General features: G+C 44.0%; 1 protein-coding gene across 2 annotated transcripts in view; it reads left to right on the top strand.

Annotated features, from left to right (window-relative positions):
- The first annotated feature begins 916 nt into the window (after positions 1-916).
- FCHSD2 (FCH and double SH3 domains 2) overlaps positions 917-26482 on the top strand; it is a 310129-nt gene continuing 284563 nt past the window's right edge. The window contains exons 1-3 of one of the 2 annotated variants that reach the window (XM_047072456.1): positions 959-976; positions 12245-12358; positions 14088-14185. In XM_047072456.1, the coding sequence (XP_046928412.1) occupies positions 12338-12358; positions 14088-14185 (119 nt within the window). In that variant the 5' untranslated portion in view covers positions 959-976; positions 12245-12337. Of the gene's footprint in view, positions 977-12244; positions 12359-14087; positions 14186-26482 lie in introns of both variants that reach the window. The other variant, XM_047072457.1, reaches the window with a different exon arrangement.

Raw genomic sequence — 26482 nt, forward strand, 5'->3', positions numbered from 1 at the left:
ATCTCATGGTTTGTAAGTTTGAGTCCCATATTGGACTCTGCTGTCAGCACAGAGCCCACTTCTGTTCCTCTGTGCCCCCCCCCCCCACTTCTGCCCCTCCCCTGCTCTCTCTCTCTCTCTCTCTCAAAAATAAACATTTAAATAATAATAATAATAATAAAGAAAAGAAACCAAACTTTAAGCATAAAAGGCTCCTGAATGTCCCAAAGATGTCCCTCAGGCACTTGATCTGAGCCCATTTACTCATATTTTACACATTAGTATTGCGCCTTTGGTGATCTTGTTGTAAACAGTTCACAGGTTAGCTGTCAGCCACCTTGGGGGTGAGAAGTTCCTCTTGCAAGCAGGTCCTGAGAGAGAAGCACCTGATGGGCCAGCAGAAGGGAGGTAGAAAAACAAAGCAGTATTACATTGACAAAAGCACTTAAGAGCAACACAGATTGGGACCATTTAGTTCAAGCTGTCCTACAAATAAATGCTCTCCGGTATACCACTGGGTTTCTGCTCTGGGAAAACTCCTTTTTGGACCGCAGTGTCCCTATCTGCAAAATGAATAGTTTCCATCAAGGATTCTAAGAGTTTATGATTCTGTAGAAGTTTCCTCACGTGAGACTTCCCCAACCCATGCAGGTCATATGACATTTCATCAAGGTCCAGACTCCAATCTTCCAGGGTTTTGGGTAATGAGGCTTTTTTGCCACAAACTCCAAGGCTAGAGACTATCTTTAGGGAGAGTCCACCACAAAGCTGGGCTCGGCCCCTAAGGAGAAACAGAACTCCCCAGGAGCTGGCACAGAGGCTGTGTGTGGCCCTTGGTTTGTTTGCTACCCACGGAAGGAGTGAAAAGGAAGCCTGGCTCTGAGTACAACGGAAGTGCCTGAGATCTGACAGTTGCTCTCAGCACTCTGCAGCCAGGAGGGAAGTAAAACTGAGCATCTGGTATCTTCTACCTTGAAAGCCCATGGGACAGCAACAGGTGAGGCCTGGTGCTGGCCCACTCTCTGGTCCAGAGAGTAGGCTGGCCCAAGGACTTGGGGGAGGGCAGAGGAAAAAGCCCTGAAACTGGTTCATGTCCTTGGGCAAATCTCTGTGCCTCTTCGGGCCCAGTCTCCATACTTGCAAAAATGGAATTGGGATTAAATTTGCTTGTGCCATATAAGGATTTCTGGAATGGTGAGCATTGGGAATACAGAGACAATTTGGCTACAAGGAATCTAGCGGGTTTCCTTGACAGCAAGGGACTCATAGTCTGGCGGAAGATAGTTACAGAATCATGGGATACATCATGATTATCAACATACATATAAGTGCTGAAAAACTCCCAACAGAGAGCACTTAACCCAGCCTGGAGGCCCAGGGAGAGCTCCAGAGAAGGTAAAGTGACTTGCCCAAGGTCACATAGTAAAAAAGCAGTCCAGCTGGGCCAGACTTGAAAGAAAGGGGAGTTGAGAAAGACATAACTAGATAGAAGTCTAGTCAGCCGGAACATAGTGCTGTCATCAATAACTGAACAAGTCTGTGAAGGAGCATTAAGTTTGACCTGATGGCAGGAGGAAGTGGGTTTTTGAGCTGGGGTTTAAAGAGCAAATTTGAGTTTATCAGGCAGAGAAAAGGGGAGAAGGCTGAAAGCAGAGGGAAGAACACATTCAGAAGTGTGAAGTTGCTAAAAGAACCTGATGAATTCTGGAAAAATGCATATACATGTTGTGTTTGGAACAAAGAGTGTCTGACATAGTGAAACTGATGAGGTCAGGGAGGCTAGCAGGAGTCATGAGGTGAAGGGCCTAGAATGTCATGTTACAATGTGGGGCTTATTTTATAGGGCAGGGGAAGCCATAGAAGGGTCTTGAGCGGAGGTGTGCATGGTAGAAATAGCATATTAGAAGGCTTGCTCTTGCTGCTAGGAGAGCAGTGGACCCGGGTTGGGGGAGAGGCAGGAATGATGATAAGGAGGCATCTAGATCAGTGTCAGACCCAACCCCTGTTGAGAAATTGAAACTTTTCAGGAGACTACAGAGATGTTGAGGAAATGAGAACTGAAACCTAGGCCCTGCTATGGCTGTGGTCTGGGCAGGTGTGGTTAGCAAAGGAAGTGAAAGGATTAGGGTGACAGGCAGCTCAAGCCAGAGGAAGGTGGGATAGCTCCTGAGGGAATGTGGGAGCCCTGATCCAGGCTAGTGCAGGGTAAGGAAGGGGTTATGTCCCAAGGGACGCCAAGGGGGGCAGTCTGCTACTGAACGCGGTGTGCCCCACCAAGTCCCTGGCCCTCACTCCTGCCCTCATGAATCCCACTTCTTCCTGCCAAGCATTTGCTCAACTCTCTCCTGAGCTAAACTCTTCCTCCTTCCTCTCTCTGCCTTTCCAGCACCCTATGGTGCCTGACCAGGCTCTGCCCAGCCCTCCAGGGAGACTGCCCTGAGCAGTGCAGGTTCCTGGATTCCCATAGCGCTGCCACCCACCTTGCCTAAGTGGGGATGTGACCACACTCTGTCTTGAGGCTCCATCATGTTTCATTCTGTGGTCTTGGTTCGCCATGCCAGTCAATGTTACTTTGGTGCAGGTGTCCCTTTCTCATCAGGTTCTGCCCACAGGAGTTCTTTAGGAGTGACAGTAAGTCAGAATCAGACTCTGGGGGCCCCAAAGGAGCCACACTGCACATGCTTTCCCCTAGAGCAGGCACATGGGAGGGCTGTTCATGGGCTAGGCTGGCTGGTTCTTTGTTTTGAAGAATGTATTGAATTATGAGTCAAATAGGCAGATCCAGGTGGAGGGTCCTAGGTTAGTCAGGAGGCTGGCAGGAAGCAATTCACCTCTAAGGTTGGAGTGAAGAGATTTACTGAAGGAACTGCTGTACTGAGGTGTGCGCAGGTGAAAGGAACAAACAGAAGGATGGCGAGGCACCTACCCAGAGATGAGGGCTGAAGGAGGGGTGGGAATCATGTTACTGAAGCCCAGTGAGAAGTTGGGCTGGCTGGCAGGAATAGGATCAAGAAGGAACTGGAAAAAGCACCAAAGCAGGAAAGGAGCAGAGGGAGAAATAGCCCAAACTTCCTCTTCTCTCATCCTCTGGTGTCTTGTTTTCTTATTGTATTGTCCAAACCCACGTGGAACTCATTTGGCAAGGGGTCCTGGTGATGAAGCCCAAATGTCCCAGCCTCCTTGGACACAGTGCAAGGCCAAGGGTCTGGGAGGGGTAGGGCGATGGCACAAATAGAGATTAACTGTCTCGATTAACACCAGAGAGGTGTGAAAAATTGTCACACAGATGCAATATCTGGATGATGCCTATGGCCTTAACCCAGTTATTTCTCTGTGATCACTGCTGGGTTGGAGAAGCTTTTTCTGGTTGCCCCAGAGAGAAAAGCCCAAGCTTCACCTTTACATTCATTTTGTTATCATTTAGAAAACACTGTTTAGTCTTGATTGTTACAGAACTAGAAAACAGTAGAGCCATGGGGGCCTCAAGAGTAACCATCCCAACTTACACAGTGACGGAGGCCCAGAGAGAATGAGAGCTGAGCCCAGGGTCACAGGACCAATGTGAGATGATGTTGGAGAGTATGCAGTAACTAGATGATACAATTAAGGCCACATAGCTAGAAGGTAGCAGGGCCAAAATTCAAATTGGTCAGCCTGACTTAAAACTTGACTGAGCTTTTGGGCACCTGGGTGGCTCAGTCAGTTGAGCGTCTGACTTCAGCTCAGGTCATGATCTCGTGGTTCATGAGTTCGATCCCTGCGTCGGGCTCTGTGCTGATAGCTCAGAGCCTGGAGCCTGCTTTGGATTCTGTGTCTCCTTCTCTCTCTGTTCCTCCCTGCTCTCTCTCTCTCAAAAATAAATAAAGATTAAAAAAAAAAAAAAGCAAAAAAAAAAAAAACCCAAAAAACTTGACTGAGCTTTTAACCAAGACCCCAAGCTGAGTGCCTAGTGGGAAGAAAGGTGATGGAGTTAGTGTGACCCAGCCCAAGATGCCTTGTCTTTCAGACCTGCCCATCCTCTCCTTTATGGTTAATACATTCACAAACCATCTGGGAGGAGTAACAGTGAGGTCACAGGCCCAGTGCAGTGTGTGAGGACAGAGGGCTGAATATGAACAGAAGACAGGCCTGTACAGGCCCTTGGGTACACCCTTCCTTAAGATGCTGTCCTGGGCCTTCTATTCTGTGACCTGGCTTCCCACACTTAATGTTCCATGGCTGATAAACCTTTGGGACTTCAGGCCTTCAAATCCATCCATCCAGCATGCCTTGTCCCAGGTGCTAGAGATATAGTGACAAACAAGATCTCCTCCAGAGATCTGTGGGGATGGAGGCATTGGCAGGATGGGTGAGATGGGCAATACACATGCCTATTACAGAGCGTGATAAACATCATAAAGGAAGATTGCTTTGAAAAATTTAGAGCAAATATCCAAGTGGGAGACCCAAGACTGCAGTCCACCTTTGTAGGCTCATTTCTTGGGATAGTCAGACTGTTCCCAAACATGGCTCAGCCCATCCAGCCTGTGCTGTTTGTTCTCCTGGGAGTGTCTACCTCCTATGCATTAAGACCCCTTCCAGGGCAGCCTTTTGGGGTCCCCTGTTGTAGATAGAGGCAGCCTTCCCCACATGGAACTACTATAGCACTTTGATTCTGTGCTTTGGAATTTCTTAAATTTTTTTAAATGTTTATTTATTTTTGAAGAAAAGAGAGAGAGTGCACGCAAGCAGGGGAGGGGCAGAGAGAGGGACACAGAATCTGAAGCAGGCTCCAGGTTCTGAGCCGTCAGCACAGGGCCTGACATGGGGCTCAAACTCACAAACTGTGAGATCATGACCCGAGCTGAAGTTGGACCCTTAACAGGCTGGGCCACCCAGGTGCCCCTGTGCTTTGGAATTTCTTATTCAGGCTCAAACAATAGTGGGGGGGGGTTCTAAATCTTGATTCTGTTAGTTTAATTTTCCATTCTCTCCTTCCTGAATACTACAATAACCATTGGCCCAACTGTGGCAGCCCAGTTCCCAAGAGGAGGGGCTGGGTGTGTCCAGAAACTATGACAGAGTAGTTAACCCGTGGACACTGGAGTAGGACCACTTGGGTTCAAATCCTGCTTCTTACTAATTGTGTGATCATGGGCAAGTTGCTTAACCTCTCTGAGCCTCAGTTTCTCTATCCTTAAAGTTTAAATAATTGGGTGTTGTGAGAATCAGTGGGTTAACACAAAGTCTTCAGAACTGTGCCTGGTACTCCATAAGCATTCAAGAAATGTTAGCTATTGTTATTACAGCTATTATTAGGAGCCAGTGGGTGTGCTTGTAAACAACTCCTCATGCCCAAGCGAAGCTGGTACAGATACACAGGCTTCACATACAGCCGCACTTAGAGATGGAGCAGGGTGGGGAACTGAAACCCCATTTTAGAGATGAACGGAGACTCAGAGAAGGCAGGGCATTCATTCGTTTAACAAATACTTTTATTTATTTTTTATTTTTTGGGCAATTTCCACATGTCAGGCACTGCCTCTTCCCACATCAAACTTACTGAATCCTCAAAGGAGGGCCCTGTGTTTTAAACAAGCACCCCTTGGTGATTCTCAGCTTCAGGCGAGTCTGGGTAAATGCTTAGGTTCTATCTAGGATACCAGTGCAAATATCTTGCCACATTCCAAGTTTGGATTTGGGTTTTACAGGGAATACCATCTTGTGGTGACAGATTTGCATAGCAGTTAACAGCACAGCCCCGGGACCTAATGAATTGGGTAGAAATCTCAGGTTGCCACTTACTGGCTGAATGACCTTAGGGTAAAATGGGGCTGATAATAGTACCTACTTCAAAGTTGTTGTGAGAATTAAATTATTTATGTGAATGCTGACACACAGTAACTATTATAAAGTGTAAGCTATTATTATTACTGTGTCCAGCGTAGACAAGCATCAGAGAGAAGGTGGGGGTGGTGGATTTGATGCTTCTTATCCCAGGATTGGCTCTGCCTACAGCGTTGGCGGTGTCTGTCTCTTCAGGGAGACTCACCACCTGCTCCCTTCCACGGGAAGAGCTTTCCTGAGCCAGGGAATTCCCTCCTGTAGTGCCTGACAGCAGCTCCCAGCATTCTGATGCCATGCGCTCTGCTCACAGCAGCACGGCAAGAATTAGATCACATCTCGGGGCCAAGGCCGGACTGGAAAGACAGGCAGCTTTAGGTGTTGCGAGTGTCTGTTTAAGAGCCCTGAAACTGAGAGGGGGAAGTGCAGGTCCTGAGGAAGCTCCTCTCCGCCGCCTGGGCCAGCTTTGGCCTGGGGTGGTGTTCAGCTCGCCCAGGCCACAGGCCACGGGTGTGTGGATGTGCTGCAGACAGGGGAAGGGCGGGTGCCCAGGGAGGAGAGGCAGGATGCCAGGGCATCTGCCAGCCCTCCAGGACATTCATTTTGGCCCACTGCCCTCCAGCAGGGAGCAGACAAGTGTGTTTTGTTTTGGCATTAACTGGGCAGGCTATGGGAAAATAGGTGGCAGCCTTCCTAAGCTGAGTGGGGCCTCCTCCTTTCACAGGCCAGCACAGAGTGGTTGTAGACCTGCCACCTCCCAATCCTGCTGTCCCTCCCCTACAACTCCATCTCCTTCCCCTGGTCACTGCCTGACCCCCGCCCCGGTTCGGCCTGGGGGGGTCCTCTCCAGGGAAGGGACTCACAAAGGAGTAGCATCTCAAGCTGCCAGGCTGGGCTTTGAAGAAACTCCCTGGTGAAGCCCCTGTGTTACAGATGAGGAAATGAAGGTGGAGGGAGGGCCAGGGACTTCCCAGGTCTTCATGGGTGAGTCAGGGGCAAAACTGGGACTGTAGTTGGGCTCAACCCCCTCCCATGGGAATTTCTCTTTTTGTGTTTTGCTTTTTAAATTTACAAACAAAACCAGAACAAAATGAAGGGAAACTGAAGGAAAACACATGCGCATACAAAGGAAACTCACATTTGTGGGCCAGCACAGTTGCAGGCATTTTATATAAACATTTCCATTTTTAATTCTCACCACAACCCAGCCAAAAGTCATTATTCCCCTTGTAAGGACGAGGGCACTGGGTTGAAGAAAGATTTCAGAACTCGGTCAAGAACCCAAAGCTAGGCAGAAGAGGAACCAAACATCTAGCCCAGGTTTGCCTGACCCCCAATCCCTTTGATGTCAACCCTCCTCCCAAGCCTGACTGTTTTACCCATAGGTCCAAGTTTCCCAGAGTTGTAATCACAGTGCAGCTCCCAGTGGGAAGGCCCTCGTTGGTGTCCTGCATAAGTGGTCATTCAACCTTCCCTGATGTATCCCAAGGCAGGCAGTCGCTAGCTTACATAGCTCCTCAGTTCTTTACAGATCACATACCTGTTATTTCACTTAACCTGTACCACCTCCTTAGGAGGAAGGACAGAATTTGTGATGTGCAAAAGGTCACATTCGCAAAGTGCCTGGCAAAGACAGGGCTAGAACCTTGGTTGCCTGCCTCCTGATATCAAAACCATGTGACTGTCCGCTCCTGCTATAGCCCTGGGACTGGCTGTCCTCTCACCTCCCCTCCCATCCCCACCAAGTTGTAACACTCCCTGGCACAGGCTGACCAGATAATTCACTGTCCCAGTGCCTGCCTCTCAGGAACCCATCTCTGGCCTTAGATCCCTGTCACCACCTGGTGGAATCTGGGCCCTGTGTGTTCGGGGCACACTGCTGAGATCTTTGGTCTGTGTGTTGAGATTGGGAGCTCCTGGAGTGCAGGGGCTGGGTCTCATCCCAGAGACCTGCTTATGACTGAACCCAGAATAAGGGACTGGTTGAGGTTGAGTGATGTTGGATGGAATTCAAGGTCTAGTTCTGCCACAAACTCACTTTGTGTCCTAGGAAGAGCCCCTGTCCTCTTCTGCTGGCCACTGATCTTGAGACGTCATTCCAGCAGGCTGTGATTCTGTCTTGAGAGCTAATGGAGGAGACGGGCATACTCCCATACCAGGTTTACCAGAGGGCTGTTTTGAGGAAATTAGTTTAGGCAGGAGCAAAGGTTGATATGTGTGTGTGGGGGTGGGGTGGGGAGTGGAAGTACAGGGGAAAGAAAGGTGATTAGGGTAGAAGGGAGGTAATGGGGATAGGGTCCACAGACTGCATTATTTGTAACAGCATCGTCAGCTAGCCTCAGTGGGGCTCAAACAGGGAATAGCTAGCATTTGGATGAGCTAATAGGTATTCCCCAGCAGCCTGAACCAATGTGAGTGGCAGATAATGAGACAGCAGGAAATGGAGTGAGGGCTGTGAACCCTAGCTGTGAGGAGGGTGGGAAGTGCATTGGTACAGTCTGGGCATATGGGATGGTGGCCACCATCTCTAGAGCCTTGGGTGGAGTGCCAATCTGTCCTGGATGGCCACTTTGAACTGTGGTGGGGTGCCGTTCACATTCTAATCATGCTCAAGGGCTGCTGCACACTTCGTATCCCTGCAGTTTCCCCTGGGAGTTCTGTGGAATATTGGGATAGCTTATCTTTCAATGCTCACTCATATGCCTGCTCTAGTCAGCTTTTAATCCTGGATCTCACTTAAATTTAGAATCACATTCCTTCTGGGAGATTGTACAGCAGCATGCTGGAGGAAGAGCATAGCTTCAGAATCACAGGAAGCCAGGGGCCAGGCCTGGCTCTCCTGTCCTAGCTGTGTGACCTTGGGCTGGTCATTTCACTTCTGATCTTTAGTCTGTGAAATCTGTGAAACGGGGTCATATGTATCATGAGAAGTTGTGAAGGTTAGAAACAATGTAAATAATATGCCTACTTCAATCCCTGAAACATAGAAGAGGCAAAATAAATGGTAGCTGTTATTAATTCCTTCCCAGGGTAAGAATCCCACCTGTGGCCTCCTTGATGGAAGGGAGTTAGCACCTACTTGCACTGCTCCAGGAATGGGGGAGCTCACCCCTTCTAAGGGCAGGTTGGCCTGGAAAACCTTCTTCCTTAGATACAGCTGAGACCAGTTCCAGTTCGGTCTCTGGGGCTATAACGCATGCTGCTCTGTGGTCACAGGACAGCTCTGTGGCATTTCCCCCAAACAGTGTCAAGGGATCTTACATCTGGTAACACAGTGCTTGCTTGCACTACAGGAGCAAGGCTCTGGAAGTTCCCAGCCTGGTTCAAAGGGGTACATTTTAAGTAGGCTTGTATAAGTCACAGAAATCCCTTTCCCATCCCTGTGAAGTTTGGAATATATGGTTGTATCCTCCTGAGTCTGCATTTTTCCTGGGTGAACTCTCAATTCCCTGAACAAGAGGCAAATGGGAGAACTGGATTCTGGTCCCAAATCCATCACTTCAGGGCAAATCACTTACCTTCATTGAGTTTCCAGTTACTCATTTGTAAAATGAATAAAATAACACTCTTTCACAGGATTATAGTGAAGATTAGCCCAGAAAAGTAATATGAAAGTTGGGGTTTTGGGAAAGGCATTTAGTAAATGTTAAACACATTTCTTTTTTTAAACCACATTTTTGAAAAAGCACCCAGCAGGTAAGTCCATCTGGTGTTGCCTGTTATTTATTACACTTCCAAAGAAAATCATCTCAGAAAGTCAATGCCGTTCCTGGTTTTAGAATAATGGCAAATCAGGTGGAGGATGCCCTCCTAAACCCATAAAATAAAGCCCCAGGGTTGTACTTCATCTGTGAAGAGCCTACTAAGTTCCAGGCTCATTCACTTACCTTATTCTGTGGTTGGGGACCAAGGCCCAGAGAAGGCCCAGCATATCAGTAGTAGAGGTTAGATCCCGCTCATAACATCTAGCAATTTTATACCCCTAGTCCTCACTTCTATAAAAGAGAGGTGAAGGGAGGATAATCTCTGGGCCAGATTAGTTGCACCCAGGACTAAGATCCAGCAAATCTTTGTTAAGCACCTTTGTGTGCATAACACTGTGTCTAGGAAAGCACTGTTACCCACCCCCCACGCCACCCCCACTATCTTAGTAACATTCATGGAATGGCTGGTCTGGAAATCAGCCTTGGTGAAGGCTGAGGCTGATTCTGTCTTGCTCTTAAGAATCTGTATTCCCAGTGTCTGGCACAAGGCTTGGCACAAAGCAGGATGCAGCAAATGTTTTTTGAATGAATGATAAATCAGTAAGCAATTATTGATCACCGACTATGTGCCAGAGCCTGTGGTAGATGGAATTCTATTAATACAAGCCTGTGGGGCTGGTATTATATCCCTATTTTACAAGCCAGAAAGTAAAGGCTGAAAGCAGTGAAACTGACTAGCTCAAAGCCTCACAATTAATTGGTGCAGGAGCTGAGATTGGAGCCCAGCCTGGCTACCTCTTGCCTGGGCTCTAGCTGCTGCCCCACAGCTGTCGGGGAGTTGGGTCTCCACCCACTTATTCCATTGCCCCAGGCGTTCCCTGAAGGTAATTGAGGACTCTGGTGAAGGGCTGACTTTTGAATGGCCTCAAGGAAATCAGAAAAAGCAAGCCTGATTTCCTGGTTCATACACAATCTAGCTCATGCATAGCCTTCTTGTACAAGAATCCAGGTAATTCAGTGTGAACAACCTGGGTTCAAGTTCCATCTTGAACCAATTTCTCGCCAATTGTGGCCTTGGGCAATATACTTGGGTCTCTCCAGGCCTCACTTTCCTCTTTTTGCCTGACTACTCTTCTGAGAACAGGCGTCCGGTACTCCAACTTCTGATAAAACTGTGGGGCAATCTAGTTCACCCTTCGCACATCCATGTGGCTCCGGAAGAGGTATTTTCTCTCTTCTAAGCAGCTAAAGAAACGCTGAAAACCCTACCCCCAGATGGTCTGGATGTGTGGGGAGGGGGCTGCGTGGATGAACAGCCTCACTGGCAGATGAGGAAGGTGGAGCTACATACCCAGCTACATAGAGGCAGGCAGAGTGGACTGAGATCCAGAGGTCCTGACTCCCAGACACGAGTTCCCTCCGTTGCCCCTGCTGCCTCCTTTACTTTTTCTCACAGTTATCATTGGCAAAAGTTTATGACCCATAGAGTGTAGTCGTGCTGTGTGACCTACATAAAGTCTCCCCTCTTCTAAGGGTATTAGCCTCCCTATCTGTGAATTGGGGATACTGGTCTTAACAACCTCGAGGTTCCCTTCCAGCAGAGAGTCCGTGCTCTTTGACTTGAATGCCCCGTACCAGAGAGCACTTTCTCCTTTGCAAGGCAACTAGACACCCCCCTGTCCCGCCCCCGCAACAGTCAGACACCTGCGGCCCGCTGAGAAAGGACTTGTCGATGCTCGCCCCCTTCATGCTTGCCTATTTGGCTAACCCATTCGCTCACCAGAGAGGGGTGTTTGAGGATCGAAAAGAAGTAAAAAACAGAACTCTCCTGCAGCTACAAGCATGCTACCCTCCGCCCCAAGGTAAAAACTTCAGTGTCGTCCCCCTAAACACACACACACACACGGACACAGAAACGCTGCGGCCCAAAAACCTGTAGGAGGTGGGGGCGGCTTGTGCGCGTGCGTCGGCGCGGAGCTCTCTCCCGCCCACGTGCGCGGCTCCGACTGCAGGCGCGTGCCCGGACGGCTGGCGGGAAAGCGCGCGGGAAGCCCCCGTCTGGCTCCCAGTGTGGGGGAGGGAGGACAAGAGGCGTTTGGAACGTGCCACTCTCGGAGAGAGGGGGGGGGATTTTCGTGCTCCGCTAGCGTTTCTATCCCTTCTATTCCCCGACCGATCCGTTAGTTTCCCCCCGCCGAGATCCAGAGCCCCACGCCGCCGCCACGCTCCTTCCCTGCAGTGTGGCCCGGCCCCTCGAACCGAGCTCTGGACTGAGTTGTCCCCTCCGCCGCCGGAGCGGGGCGCTGCGCCACTTGGTGGGGCCGGAAATTCCCGCGGCCTGAGTGGAGGAGCCGAAGCCGAGAGCGCGGCGCCGCCTTCCACCTCCCCGGGACGGGCGGGGGCGCTGGGCCCTGCGAGGGCTGGGCTGCCTGAGTGGGGGCGGGGGGCCGCGTCTGCTAGGAGCTGCGGCGCCGGCGGGCGGGGAGCCGGACGACGCTGCTGTTCGAGAGCCGCTCGACGAGCTAGGAGACCCTGCGCCCCAGCTCTAGGGCCCCCGCCCCCTTGCGGTCTCCGCCTCCTTCCCTCACACACCCCCCGGGCCGTCCGAGCCCCAGGCCTTCCCGGCGCTCCTCCTCCTTCTCTTCACACTCGCCCTCCGACCCGGGTCCTCCAGCCGCCCGCCGGCCTTGCTCCCTACCGGGGGAGTTCTCGTTCTCAGGCTCTCCTTACACACACAGACTCGCTTGCGGGGCCTCCCCTCCTCACGGCCCTCCACCTCCTCGTCCTAGCTGACGCCGCCGTCGGGGGAGGATTGATGTCCCTTCAGCATCATGCAGCCACCGCCGAGGAAGGTGAGAGTGCAGCCGGGGGGCTTTCGGGTTTGGGAGGGATGTGTACAAGGGACGCGGTTGGGGCGACCCGCTGCGTCCCCTCCCCCTTTTCGCTAGGGGCCGTGACCGCCGTCGCCTCGGGCTTGTCACCGAGTTGCCGGCGGCTCCAGGAGGGGGCCACGCGAATGAGGTGTCTTTCCGACGGAGGGGCGACCCGGGCTCGTCCCTTCCACCGCACTGGAGACCCCTAGACATTTCACAGAGTTTCGGGTGTGCATTTGTGTGCGCGCGCGCATGGCAGTGCTGCTCGCTGCAAAGTGCATTCTCGGGGCTGCACCGAGGGGAGGCGGGGAGCCCCTGCAGCTTTGCAGAGCCTGTGCTTGTGTGATTGTTTAGTCTGTGCCTGATTTGAGCCCTCCAGCTGCTTGTCGCCACCCTCGTCCGTTTGCAAATTTTCAGGGAATTTGTTTCTAGTCTTAGCCGTAAGGTTCGGCCTGCTTTTCCCACGGGGCGGCCGAGAAGTTGGACTAGTTACCGCCCCCCACCCCAGGGGAAAACAAGAAATTGTGCCTTTCTCCCCCCACCCCCAATCCTGCCCCGCCCCTCCAGCTAGGGGGCCTTGAGGCAGTGGTGCTGCTCCCGGAGAGCGTGAAATGGGCAGTGCGTGGCGTGTGCACGGCGATCTGGGCTTGGGGTGGGAGTGACGGGTGCTCCCGGCGTGTCAGCCGCTTCCCCCCAGCGCCCTTCGAGAACTGTTTCACTGTCCTCTTCCCCAGCGTTCCTAGGGGCTGAGGCTGTGTCCTTGTCTTTTTAATCCTGCAGATGGTTACTTAGTGTCTACTCTGGGCATTGGGTGGAGAAGGCTGTTCTGTCCTCCCCTCGTGGACAAACCTAACTCGCTCGTGTCTGCTTCTTTCTCTTTCTTAATCCGGGTTTCTCCAGTTAAGTGAGTCTTTTTTTCTTTCACACATGTACCCCCCACCCCTCCGGGTTAGCACGGCTCTGGTTTGGGGGGGGGGGATTCCAGGCCCACTGTAACCTGGAACCCTGGCGAGAGGCACTGGCCAGCTTGCATTTGCTGTTCTGTTTGAAGTGGAGCCGCCACGGGGACCGGCTTGCTGGGGTGGCTTAAAAGCACTGCATATGCTGGAAGGTCACTTTTGCTTTCTCCTTTGTGAGAAAGAGATTGTGATTTGATGGGCTGTCAGCGAGTGGAGGGCATCATCCTGAGACACAGTGTGCTTTCTCGCAGCCATTATGGAATAATTTATGTAGTCAATTTATGCATATGATTTCATGATTGTGTAAATTTCGGTCCTTAGATATTAGGCATTCCTATACTCCCTTCTGCCATCTATATTATACTCAGCTCACCTCCCCTGGTGGTAGAAATCTTTAAGTCTTTTTTGGAAGAAATAGAAGACAGGGCCTTTTAAAACTCTTCAGAAGATCTACTACATGTGTACTGAGCTTGTGCATGAAATGGAATGACTGGAAGCTTATTTTGCACTTATTCATTGTATAATTTTTATACTCTCTTACTTTTATTTAACCTCTTTCAGGTTATTTGCCTAGTTTTCTCATTAAGTATCGTCAGTAGAACAAAATATGGTGGCTAATAATGGATTTATGGCCTTTACAGAAGTGAGCAAGAGTTCTATATTCTGACAAGTATTAAGTATTTTGCTTAATTAATTATTTTGTTGTTAAGGTTGCAGTAAGGCCTTCATAAATGTATGGTATATTTTAGGTGAAAGTTACACAAGAACTGAAAAACACTCAAGTTGAGCAGATGACAAAACTTCAAGCCAAACATCAAGCAGAATGTGATTTGCTTGAAGATATGAGGTAAGATTATAGTAAATAGTTTGAGAACTTTTATATCTTTGTTTCAAAGAACCATTGAGTTACCAAGCCCCAGGAACTGATGATGGAATTTCCTTTTGGATTTCCTGCTTTAAGGCTGTTAGAGCTTTGACTCAGCTAGAAATTATAACTGGAACTAACGCAATGCAAACTTTTTTTCCTTTAGTGGGGGAACCTATGACTTACACATACTATCATGAAAAAACAAGGGTCTTAAAAGTTTATTAGTCAAATTATAATCATTGAAGTAGAAATTCTTAAATAGTCTTTCTACTGAATTGTAACATTTACTGACTTTAATGATTTCACATAGATTTTTTAACTGACACCTCTGGTAAATGGTTAATATCTGAGGGTGAGCCAGTCAACCTCAGATGATTGCACACTAACACTGTTAGAACATGACAAATATAATTTTGTCTTTGAACATTAAATTTAGTGGGAAATGTGTTTATCATATTTTGTCATTACCTGTATTCATAATTAAGATAACTTCAAGTAGATAAACCATCTTGCCAGCATTGTGAAAATCAGTATCTTTATTGAGGGAAGCATGACTCATTTTACTGAAAGAAACACCACTCTTAATAATCCTGTAATACAAATTGACAGCTCAACAAACATATTTTTGAAAATGATGGGGGGGGCACCTGGGTGGCTCAGTCGATTAAGCATGTGACTTCGGCTCAGGTCATGGTCTTGCAGTTTGTGAGTTTGAGCCCCTCATCGGGCTCTGTGCTGACAGCTCAGAGCCTGGAGCCTGCTTCAGATTCTGTGTCTCCCTCTCTCTGCTCCTCCCCCGCTCATGCTCTGTCACTTTCTCAAATAAACATTAAAAAAAAATTAAAAGAACATGATGGAAGATAATTTGTGTGTTGAAACAGAGTGGCTGCAATTCTTATTTCCCTTTAGTAACACATTTATCAAATTGGAGTTGGGTCCGTAAGCTTTATCAGTTACCTATTTTTCCTGTGGTGCATAATTACATGTTAGTTTCATGAAAAATATGAACTGTGTGTTGTAATAAAATTATATGTGTTTGGATACCTGAATTGTTTGGAGCCCAAAGGTTTAAAGAGCTTCTTTTTTCCTCCCCCATATTTAATTTAGGTGCTATTTGTGAGTATTTCTGCTGTATTTTCAGGGTTTCTTACTAAGGTATATAAAGTTAGTTGTATCCAAACTTGGATAAGATCAGTGTTTTCTGACTGAAAAGTATTCTGCATTTATTTCTTTTTGTTTTCCATGTGGCCACAGGGAAATTTTTAGACTTAAATAATTCCTGTGTAAGATACATGAAACTCTTCAAATGGTTAAAAACTCAAAATTTTTAGCATCTATTAAGTGAAATGAGCTATCTTAGTAGAAATTTCTAAATGAGGAAAGTAATAAATTTTCAGAAGCAATTCAGAAAGGCCAAATTAGTGTGTAAGTAAAGATCTTCTGTTGGGTCTGGATGGTCAGTGGTCCTTAAGTCCTGCTAATTAGAGATTAATAATTTAGTAATTTTAATATTAATTAATATTAAATATTAATATTAATTAATTAATAAATATTAATTAATATTTATTAATAATAAATTCTAGAGATTTCTTGTTTACATTCTTTTCTGTTTTTCCCCTATTGCCTATACCTTGGTATAGGAGCTTATGGTCAAGTATAGGGATACACAGTCACTGCTAAATTGATATAGTTTGGTGTGCTATTATTTAGTTGTTTCTATTATTGCTGACCTATCACATTTCACTTACGTTATTTCAATAATATCCTAATTCTTACAGTAGTCTCATATTTTCTAGCCCCACCCCCCCATCTCTCCTTTTATGTCTGTCTTCCACATTGTCACCAGCTGGCTTTCTAAAAATGTTGTTTGGGATGCCTGGGTGGCTCAGTCAGTTGAGCGTCTGACTCTTGATTTTGGCTCAGGTCATGATCCCAGGGTCGTGGGATCCAGCCCTGTGTCAGGCTCTGCGCTGAGCATGGAGTCTATTAAGATTCTCTCTCACTCTGCCCTGCTCTCCTGTGCGCATGCTCTCTCTCTCTCTCTCTCTCTCTCTCTGTAAAATAAAAAAATAATAAGATAAAAACAGTTTATTTTATATTGGGTTCTCTGTGGCCTTTTGGATAAAGATCATACACCTCGTTGTAGCATATATGGCCTTCTGCAACCTAGCCACAAGCTTCCTTTCCTGGCGTAATACTACCATTTCATGCTTATTCATCCTTCCTTTTTAATCTCCTTGCCCTGGCAACTCAGGACTTCTGGTTATCTAATTGTGCTTTTTACATTCATGCCTTTATATATGCCAGTCTCCTTGCCTGTTGATACCCTTCCTCCTACTTTTTCACCTGGCAAATTCTGCTTACCACTAAATTTGCAAGTTTGTTCTTTGTGATCTCAAAGAATTTTAATTTTGCACATGCTTCTGGCTTCCCCGCTCATGTGAACTCCTTGAAGTGAGAGGCTAAGTCATTTTTGTATCTTTGTACCCTTTTAGGCTGGCAGAATTGTTAAATGAATGTAACTGGTTATATTTTTTTTTTTTTAATTTTTTTTTTTCAACGTTTATTTATTTTTGGGACAGAGAGAGACAGAGCATGAACGAGGGAGGGGCAGAGAGAGAGGGAGACACAGAATCGGAAACAGGCTCCAGGCTCTGAGCCATCAGCCCAGAGCCCGACGCGGGGCTCGAACTCACGGACCGCGAGATCGTGACCTGGCTGAAGTCGGACGCTTAACCAACTGCGCCACCCAGGCGCCCCTATAACTGGTTATATTTAAATGCACCTTACTTGTTTTTAGGTGAAATGTTTTATTGTTCTTTTGGTAGGGGGCTAGAGTGGTGTCTGTTGAGCTTGTGTTACACTTTGATTCATGTGGGCTTATTTATTTATTTATTTATTTAAAAATTTATTTATTTTGAGAGAGAGCGAGCAAGTGAGTGAGCAGGGAAGGGGCAGAGAGAGAGGATCCTAAGTAGGCTCTGCACTAAACAGTGCAGGGGCTCGAACTCACTAACCATGAGATCATGACCTGAGCTGAAACCTAGAGTCAGACGCTCAATCCACTGAACCACCCAGGTGCCCCTCACGTGGGCAGTTTAAAACCTACCGTGCTATTTGATGTTGAGTATATCTATATTTACATATACATGTAAATACAGAGATGGTTGGTGTTCCCAAGGATTAATAGAGTCCTTATTCCAATGAGTCAGTGTGTTCTTCTTTTATGTTAAATTATTGGAATGAATCCCTTCACTCCTATATAGTTGTGAGCAGAATGCTATATTATCTCCTAAAACGTGAATTTAGGTTTCTAACTTCCTTTTTTTCTCAATGATAATGTTGAATTGGAAGTTGAAAATTGTGTTTTGTTGGTATTTATAATAACTTTAGTTGCTTGAGGAAGGGGGTAGTCTGCCTTTCTGGTCTGTCCTGTCAAGTCAAATGACATTGAAAAAATTCATTAGAAACTTCTGAACTTGGGTTCAGATGTATAATACAGTATGTATTATATTGTAAAAGATCTTGCCTGCCATTTTTCTTTTTTTCTTTTTTTTTAAGTTATCTCTATTCCAATCTGGGACTTGAATTCACAACCTGGGTATTAAGAGTTGCATGCTCTACCGACTAAGCTAGCCAGACACCCCTGCTTTTCTCTTTCCCAAAACCCCACAAATAATAGTCCTTCTCACCAGTGCCCCCTCTCCCCCATCAGTGTTATGTTCAATTTAGGTTAGTGTGAATCACTAAAAAGCAAATAGCTTTGTTTTGCTTTGCTTTTCTTTCCTTTCTTTTCTCTTTCTTTTCTCTTTCTTTCTCTTTCTTTCTTTCTTTCTTTCTTTCTTTCTTTCTTTCTTTCTTTCTTTCAAGATTTTATTTATTTAAGTAATTTCCATACCCAATGTGGGGCTTGAACTTACAAGCCCAAGGTCCAGAGTCACACGCTCCTCTGACTGAACCAGCCAGGTACCCCAACTTTTCTTAATATAAAAAAATTGATAGTAGAGAAAAATTTTTATGACTTTAAAAAAAAAAGTGAAGAAGAAAAAGACCACAATAATTATTAAGCTGTAAGTAGGAGATGTAATAGGAGATATCATGTGTTAAGCTCTAAATAGGAGAATTTCATGCTGGGTTATGGCTAGTTTCCACTCCCTTCCCCCACTTTTCATCTTCTGGAATTTTGAAGGGAGGAAACCAATTATGATACAGTATTTTTCCTTTGCTCTCCTCCCCTTCTTCAGTTCATTTGTTCCAGGGATGTATTTGGAAGCTGGTGTGTTCGGAGTAAAATTTGAGAAAGAAAGATAAACTCATTTGTTGTTAATCAGGGGCATTGTTTTGGGGAGGCTTTATACTGAAGTGTTTCCCGTTGGCTTTTTCTGTCAGCTGTACATAAGCACACTTTACTTTCTTTTTAGTTTATTATTATTTTTTCCTCTTTGCTTTCTAAGGTGACTTATAAATTTCTAAGTACTACAGCCTGTATATTGTTTATTAATATTATATATTTAGTATTTATTCTTATGATTTGCTAAGTAGAGTCAATAAAGAAAGTTCTTTGCAGGGATTCTGAATATAAAGAACTAACTTCTTAGCAGACATTTTTTAGGAGGTCATTATATAATATGGCAAAATCACAGAATTTTAGTCTGATTGATACTGTCCCATTTGTTGATGAAAATGGAAACTGAGGCGCAGTGAGATGAAGTAAATCATATTGAGGAAAAATACTATTTCTCTATTTTCTAGACTAGTGCACGATCCCCTCTATTTGTATTTCCCAAGGTTTTAATCAAGGAAATCATTATAGGTCCCATTTCTTAAAAACATTTTGCCTATCAAAAAGTACATTTTAACTAATAATTTGTTTTCTTATTTTTTACTTTTCATACGTCAAGCTGTAAATCAGCTTTGAATCACTATTTTAAAACTACTTACATGAATCCAGACAAAGGCAAAGATACTTGAAACTTTACCTCAGAGAAGGTTGAGTATATGGTTTCTCACAGATGTTCTGAAAAATGGAAACTGGCTCAAGAAGCACCTGTCTTTCTTTGTAGACACCTGGAGGTCTGGCGACCTCAAGTGAGGAATTACTGTGCTATAGGTTCTCTTTTTTAACCTGGAGGTTCATGGAACTCACTGGGGATTGGATTCTTGTCTGTTTATGGATGCTCTTTTTTTTTGTTGTCTCAGAGACTGTTCGGTCTAGAAGGGAACCTTGGAAGTAATCTGGTATAGACTTTTTAAAAAAGATTTTTATCTATCTATCAATCATTTATTTATTTTGAGAGTGAGAATCTGTATGCATGTGTGTGTGCACATGTAGGGGAAGGAGCAGATAGAGAGGGAGAGAGAGAATCTCAAGCAGGCTCTGTGCTGATCTCATGAACTGTGATATCATGAACTGAAATCAAGAGTTGGATGCTTAACTGACTGAGCTACCCAGGCACCACTAAGATTTTTATTTTAAGTAGTTTTATATCCAGCATGGGGCTCAAACTTACAACCCCGAGATCAATAGTTGCACACTCCGTCAATTGAGCCAGCCAGGACTCTTTTGAGAACAGTTTTCTTGAGACATAATTCACATACCATGCAATTAACCTATTTAAAGTTTTTTAGTATATTCATGGGGTGTAGAACCATCAACACTTTAACTTTAGAACATTTTTGCTCCCCCAGAAAGAAGTGCTGTATTTATTAGCAGTCACTTTCCATAATTTTCTCCAGCCTTAAGCAGTTACCTTCCCTGTCTATAGAAATGGAATCTGTAAAAATGGAATCAGACACTGTGTGGTCTTCTGTGACTAGCTTTTGCTTAGCCTAATGTTTCCAGGGTTCATCCATGTTACAGCATCAGTACTTCATTCCTTTTTATTGCTAAATAATACTCTGTTGTATGGATATACCATCACATTTTATTAATCCACTTATCATTTGATGGATTTTTTGGCTATTATGAATAATGTTCCTTTTGAACACTCATGTACAAATTTTGTGTGGATTTCATGTTTTCATTTTTATACCTAGTAGTAGAATTGCTAGGGTCATGTGGTAACTCTGTTTAACTTTTTTTTTTTTTCCTGTTTAACTTTCTGAGGAACTTTCAAATTGATTTCCAAAGTGGCTGTACCATTTTTTATTCCCACAGCAATAATGTCACGAAGGTTCCAGTTTTTCCATATCCTTGCTCATGCTTGTTATTGTCTGTCTTTTGATTATAGCCATCCTAGCGGGCATGAAGTGGTGTCATTGTGGCTTTTATTTGCATTTCTCTAATAGCCTGTGATAGTGAGCATTTTTTCATATGCTTATTGGCCATTTGTATATCTTCTTTGGGGAAATGTCTATTCAGATCCTTTGCCCATTTTTTTTTTTTTATGAAGTTTATTGACAAATTGGTTTCTATACAACACCCAGTGCTCATCCCAAAATGTGCCCTCCTCAATACCCATCACCCACCCGACCCTCCCTCCCACCCCCCATCAACCCTCAGTTTGTTCTCAGTTTTTAACAGTCTCTTATGCTTTGGCTCTCTCCCATTCTACCCTCTTTTTTTTTTTCCTTCCCCTCCCCCATGGGTTCCTGTTAAGTTTCTCAGGATCCACATAAGAGTGAAACCATATGGTATCTGTCTTTCTCTGTATGGCTTATTTCACTTAGCATCACACTCTCCAGTTCCATCCACGTTGCTACAAAAGGCCATATTTCATTTTTTCTCATTGCCACGTAGTATTCCATTGTGTATATAAACCACAATTTCTTTATCCATTCATCAGTTGATGGACATTTAGGCTCTTTCCATAATTTGGCTATTGTTGAGAGTGCTGCTATGAACATTGGGGTACAAGTGCCCCTATGCATCACTACTCCTGTATCCCTTGGGTAGATTCCTAGCAGTGCTATTGCTGGGTCATAGGGTAGGTCTATTTTTAATTTTCTGAGGAACCTCCACACTGCTTTCCAGAGCTCCTTTGCCCATTTTTAAACTGGGCATGTATATATGTGTGTGTATATATATGTGTATGTATGTATATATATACATATATATATGTATATATATATATAAGCTATTTGCACTATATTTGCACTAATGTATACTATATTTGCACTATTTTTCCTGCTCTGGAAGAATCACCTGAAGTGATTCATACGTGCACTAAATTTTGAGAATTACTTAAGTGGTGGAAAGAATAAGGACTTTGAAGGTAGACCAGAGATTGAAACCCAGCTCTGCTACTTACTATTTGGGTGATCTTGGAGAAGTTACTAAGGTTCTCTGAGCCTCAGATTTCATAAATGTAAAACAAAGGTAATGCCGACCTTTCTGCTTTTCTGCAAAAGTTAAATGAGATATGTGAAATGCTGAGCATGGTAGATCTTTAGCACTGGTAGCTACCATTGTTAGTGGAAATTAGAACCTGGGAAGGATGTTGTCTTATTCAAGGTGACAATGGAAGTTATTGTGTTTCATTAATTCTAAGAAGCACGGTTTTATTTTATTTTTTTTCATTCTTCTGAAATCCAGATACATCTTACAATTGCTTTTGGCTTTGATGTAGTTGTCATTGTCTCGTCATGCATGGAACTTGCAGAATACGTATTGGCAGGCTTGGAAGAAAATCCCAGAGATAATGGTGGGAATACAAATGTTGGATCACCCGGGATTTTGATGGTACAGAGGATGATATTGTGTGGAAAACTATAGGTTATCAGTGACTGATTCAAAAAAGTGATTCAGAAGATCTTGACTCCGAGTGTGACCAGTTCATGCACCAATTTATTTTATCTTTTTAAAATTACTCACAAATTATCCTAAAAATCTGACTAAATAAGCTTAAAAGCACTCTTTTAATAAGTATAAATAAAAATTGTAAGTGTTAGGGTATTGAATCAATTTAGTTGGCAGCATTTTTTCTTAGTGAAACATAAGGTGTCTTGGAATGTGTATTTTTTAATATGATGAAAACTGGAAGTAGCAGATCAGATACTGGACCCAGGTCTTTTTTTTCATTCATTCAAAATCATGCTGCTTTTCAATTCAGAGAATTGAATTCAATTGAATTTGAATTCAGTTCAAATGAGAACTTAAAAATGATGTAAATCGTGAGAGGGAGCATTTTTAAAAATAGGACTGCAAGAGTGGCTCAGTCAGTTAAGCATCTGACTTCGGCTTACGTCAGGCTCTGTGCTGTTCACGAGTTCGAACCCCACGTCAGGCTCTGTGCGGACAGCTCAGAGCCTGGAGCCTGTTTCGGAATCTGTGCCTCCTTCTCTGCCTCTCCCCCGCTTGTGCACTCTCTCTCAAAAATAAATAAACATTAAAAAAAAAGTAGGGCTGCAGGGAAAAAGATCAAGTGGGACCATACTTAACATTTCTTTGAGAGTCACCTGAGTCGCTCTGTTGGTTAAGCATCTGACTTCGGCTCAGGTCATGATTTCAGTTTGTGAGTTTGAGCCCTACCCCCCCCCCCCCCAATTGGGCTCTCTGCTGTCAATACAGAGCCTGCTTTGAATCCTCTGTCCACCCCCTCTCTCTGCCCCTCCCCACTCTCAAAAATAAATATTAAAAAAATATTTGGGGCGCCTGTGGTGGGTTCAGTTGGTTGGGCATCTGACTTTGGCTCAGGTCATGATCTCACAGCTCATGGGTTCAGGTGCCGCATCAGGCTCTGTGTTGACAGCTCAGAGTCTGGAGCTTGCTTTGGATTCTGTGTCTCCATCTCTGTCTGCCTCTCCCCCCGCTCATACTCTGTCTCTCTCTCTCAAAAATAAATAAACATTAAAAAAATATATTAAAACATTTCTTTGAATGAAAAGAAGAAAAAAGAGTACCTCATTTTATTTATTTATTTATTTATTTATTTATTTATTATTATCTTTTTAATGTTTATTTTTGAGACAGAGAGAGAGACAGAGCGCGGAGCAAGGGAGGGGCAGAGAGAGAGAGGGAGACGCAGAATCCAAAGCAGGCACCAGGCTCTGAGCTGTCAGCACAGAGCCAGATGTGGGGCTTGAACGAACTCATGAGCTGTGAGATCATGACCTGAGCTGAAGTTGGATGCTTAACTGACTGAGTCACCCAGGTGTCCCAAGAGTACCTCATTTTAAAATGAAAGGATAGCATGGAACTTCAACTGACTAAATGAATTTATGTTTTTAATATATACTTCCACAATATGGTCAGTTCTGGAGGGGAGACTAAGAGTAGGAGGTATTAACTAGGGAGAGGAGGAAATAGGAAAATATAATTTGAGAGTCTATTTACTAAAACTTTTTGTCACAGACCACTGCTTACTTGAAAGAGTCAGGGTTTTAACAATACCTTTTCCTGTTGCTATTTAATGGTTTATGAATTCATAAGCCATTCATTGTCCATAGATCCTTATATGCTCCTAAAATGTGAAGATTTGTTTCTGGATGGGATGGCCGTTGCAACCCACAGCCGGAGTTCACATTTATAGATTTGAACAGGGCATACTTTCATGAGCCAGATGGAATTAAACTAAGGCCTAGTAATGAAAGTTACCCACCATTTGGGTTAAAAATAGAAGTGTTAGAAGAATTTCTGTGTGCACTTTTTTTTTAATTTGTTTTTTTTTAACCGTACCCAGATATGTAAATATGAGAGATGGTGAAGGTGATCTTTGTGGTAGGATAGCTGTGATATATTAGAATAAGCACAAATTTAGAGGCATACAACCTGAGTGTGAATCCTAATCTTAATCTCTTATTAACTGTGTGACTTTGGCCTTAAGTCACCACAGGTCACTTAAACTTCTCTGAGCCTCATGTATCTTATCTGTAAATTAGTAATAATTATAGTATCTTATGGGATTATTTTGATAATTAAAACAAAAGTAATGCATATAAAAGCTCTCTTGCATAGTATGTGGAACATAATAGATGTTAAGTAAATGCATGTGGATTGTAATTTTGTTAAGTAATTGAGAACATCAATTCAGAATTATAGTCTGTGACTAACTCATCCCTAACAAGTTAACTTGTGGGTTAAAAAATGTAATGAGCCTCAAAGATAAATTGTTCAAATAATTCTAAAGAATTTCTTTCACCAAGTTCAGTAGTCCTAGGTACCTTCCATTTTTCTCTGTCAGTAATGATTCTTCTCATGATTGCTGGATGGCTTCTGCAACTCCAAGCATAATAATCTCAGACAACAATGTTAGTGGAAAATGGGGAGGGAAGAACAGTTTATGGAAATATTCTCTGCCTTCCTCCCCTCTTTATTTCCTCTGGAGAAGGTCATTTCTACCAGAAATTATCTGAATAGACTTTCTCTTATGTTTTATTGGCTGAGTCTGCTTCATTTGCTTGTTCATGCCTAGCTGTAAAGGAGGCTGGGAATATGATTATATTCTTGGAGAGGTGGTCTTTGCCAGCAAGAAGTAAGGTATTGGTGGCAGTAATTGGTGGCTTTTGCCACATTACTGTTTTGCCCTGTTTGTCACAGGGACCCATTTCTAATTTACTTCTAGTGTTTCCCATAAAAGTGTAAAAAAATGTGTTGGGGTTTAATTGTGAAAGATGTAGCTGGATTTCCAGATGTCCCAAACAGACTAGAACCGCTTGTATCCCCTCCTACCAACTCCTTTTGAAATCAGTGTCTTAGGTCAGGAGTAGGTTTATGTATTTGCCATAGGTAATGGTCCGATAGGCCTGTGGCCTCTTAGGATTCTCAGCGATATAGGAGTGATTAAATATCTTGCCTCTTTTGGTCTTCTGATACGTAGAGAAATGGTGGTCTAAGGGCCTCCCAGGCAGTTGGTTTTTGTTTTTGTTTTTGTTTTTGTTTTGTTTTTTGCTGAACTATTTTTACTTCTAAGGTGAAAGCATTAGTAAGTAGTGAAGTGGCTAAAATGAAAGCAGGGAAGGACAAAAAAGAGCTAGAATTACTCCTAGCTGAATAATTTGCCCCTTAATGATTGAGGATTGGAAATTCAGTCTTGGAAATACAAAGTACTGGAAGAGGCCTGTGATGGTAAGTTGATGTTTTTCTTTGTAAATTTTTTGAATGTTCATTTGAATCCTGCAGATGCCGTTCTGTTTTATTGGTGTCAGTCTTCAGGAATGATCTGATGCATGAGCAAGAGTTAGTTTCTGAGTCTGGTTTGTGCTGTCTATTCTTCAGTGACTAATTTGGGAATTAGGCACAGAAACTTGTAACCCTCTCTTTTGTTCCATTGCTACAGATTTCCTGTCATGCGTTGGTCAGGGCTAACTTAATAAAACTTTGGCTGGTATTTTTATTTCATCTCATTGTGTCTTCACAGTATTCCTTGGTCATGCTTTATTTTAACATTCCATTTGATCTTTTTTTTTTTTTTTTTTTGGCATTCACATAGGAGTGTCTTGTCATCCAGATGTTTTCTGTTTTGTGAACTTTGACATAATCCCAATTCAAAAAGAAAATGTTATTTCTGGTATTATGAAAAGTGTCACCATGTCTGTGGCTCCACAGGAAACAATTGGGAGCATATATCCCTTGATTATATTTTAGTGGTATTTGTTTTTCCCCAATGGTTGTTGGAGAATAGGGATTAGAGGCAGAGACTTTTTATTGTATACCTTTTTTTGTATGTTTTGAATTTTGAACTATGTGAATCCTACCTACTCTCAAAACTAAAATTAAATGATTTAGTATTGGTAAACATTTGGCTTTTAGTTTTTAGTGAAGTTACTTCTATATTTTATGTTAACACACTTTGCAGGTTATTTCTAATATTAAGAATACTACAAATATTAAGAATACTTGATATATAAACTTATTTTCATAAAATGACTTGTCTTCACCTGGTTGTAGTTTGGAGTTGGGGAAATAGTCTCTGTGTACTACTGTGTTTCTTTCTTTCTGTATTATGGAATTGTTTTATTCCTAAACAAGTACACATATTAGGTGGTTAGATTCCTGTCCAGCCTCAAATTTTATTTTAGCTAACTTTATCCAAAGGTTTTACATTATAGTCATAATTAAAAATATTATTTCTGTGGTAACATGTATTTTGCATTATTAGTCAACTCTTTCCATGGGGGAATTGTTTTCTGTTTTACTATAGAGGTGTTTTAATAGTTTCCTCAGCTATATTGAGTTAATTGAATATTTTTAGTACTGCTTTTTCTTCTCTTGCATTTTTAGCTGGACGACTTTCTGTTTTTCAAGTGGTTGTTCAAGGTGTTACACCATGCATCTTTAATTCATCACTGTATACTTGGAATTAGTATTAGACCACTCCACCTAAGACACTTACAGGT

This window comes from Lynx rufus, unplaced genomic scaffold (genome assembly GCF_022079265.1).
Source record: "Lynx rufus isolate CCGP_SWC_20201006 ecotype Redwood Valley unplaced genomic scaffold, mLynRuf1.p SCAF_9, whole genome shotgun sequence".
Taxonomy (NCBI): Eukaryota; Metazoa; Chordata; class Mammalia; order Carnivora; family Felidae; genus Lynx; species Lynx rufus.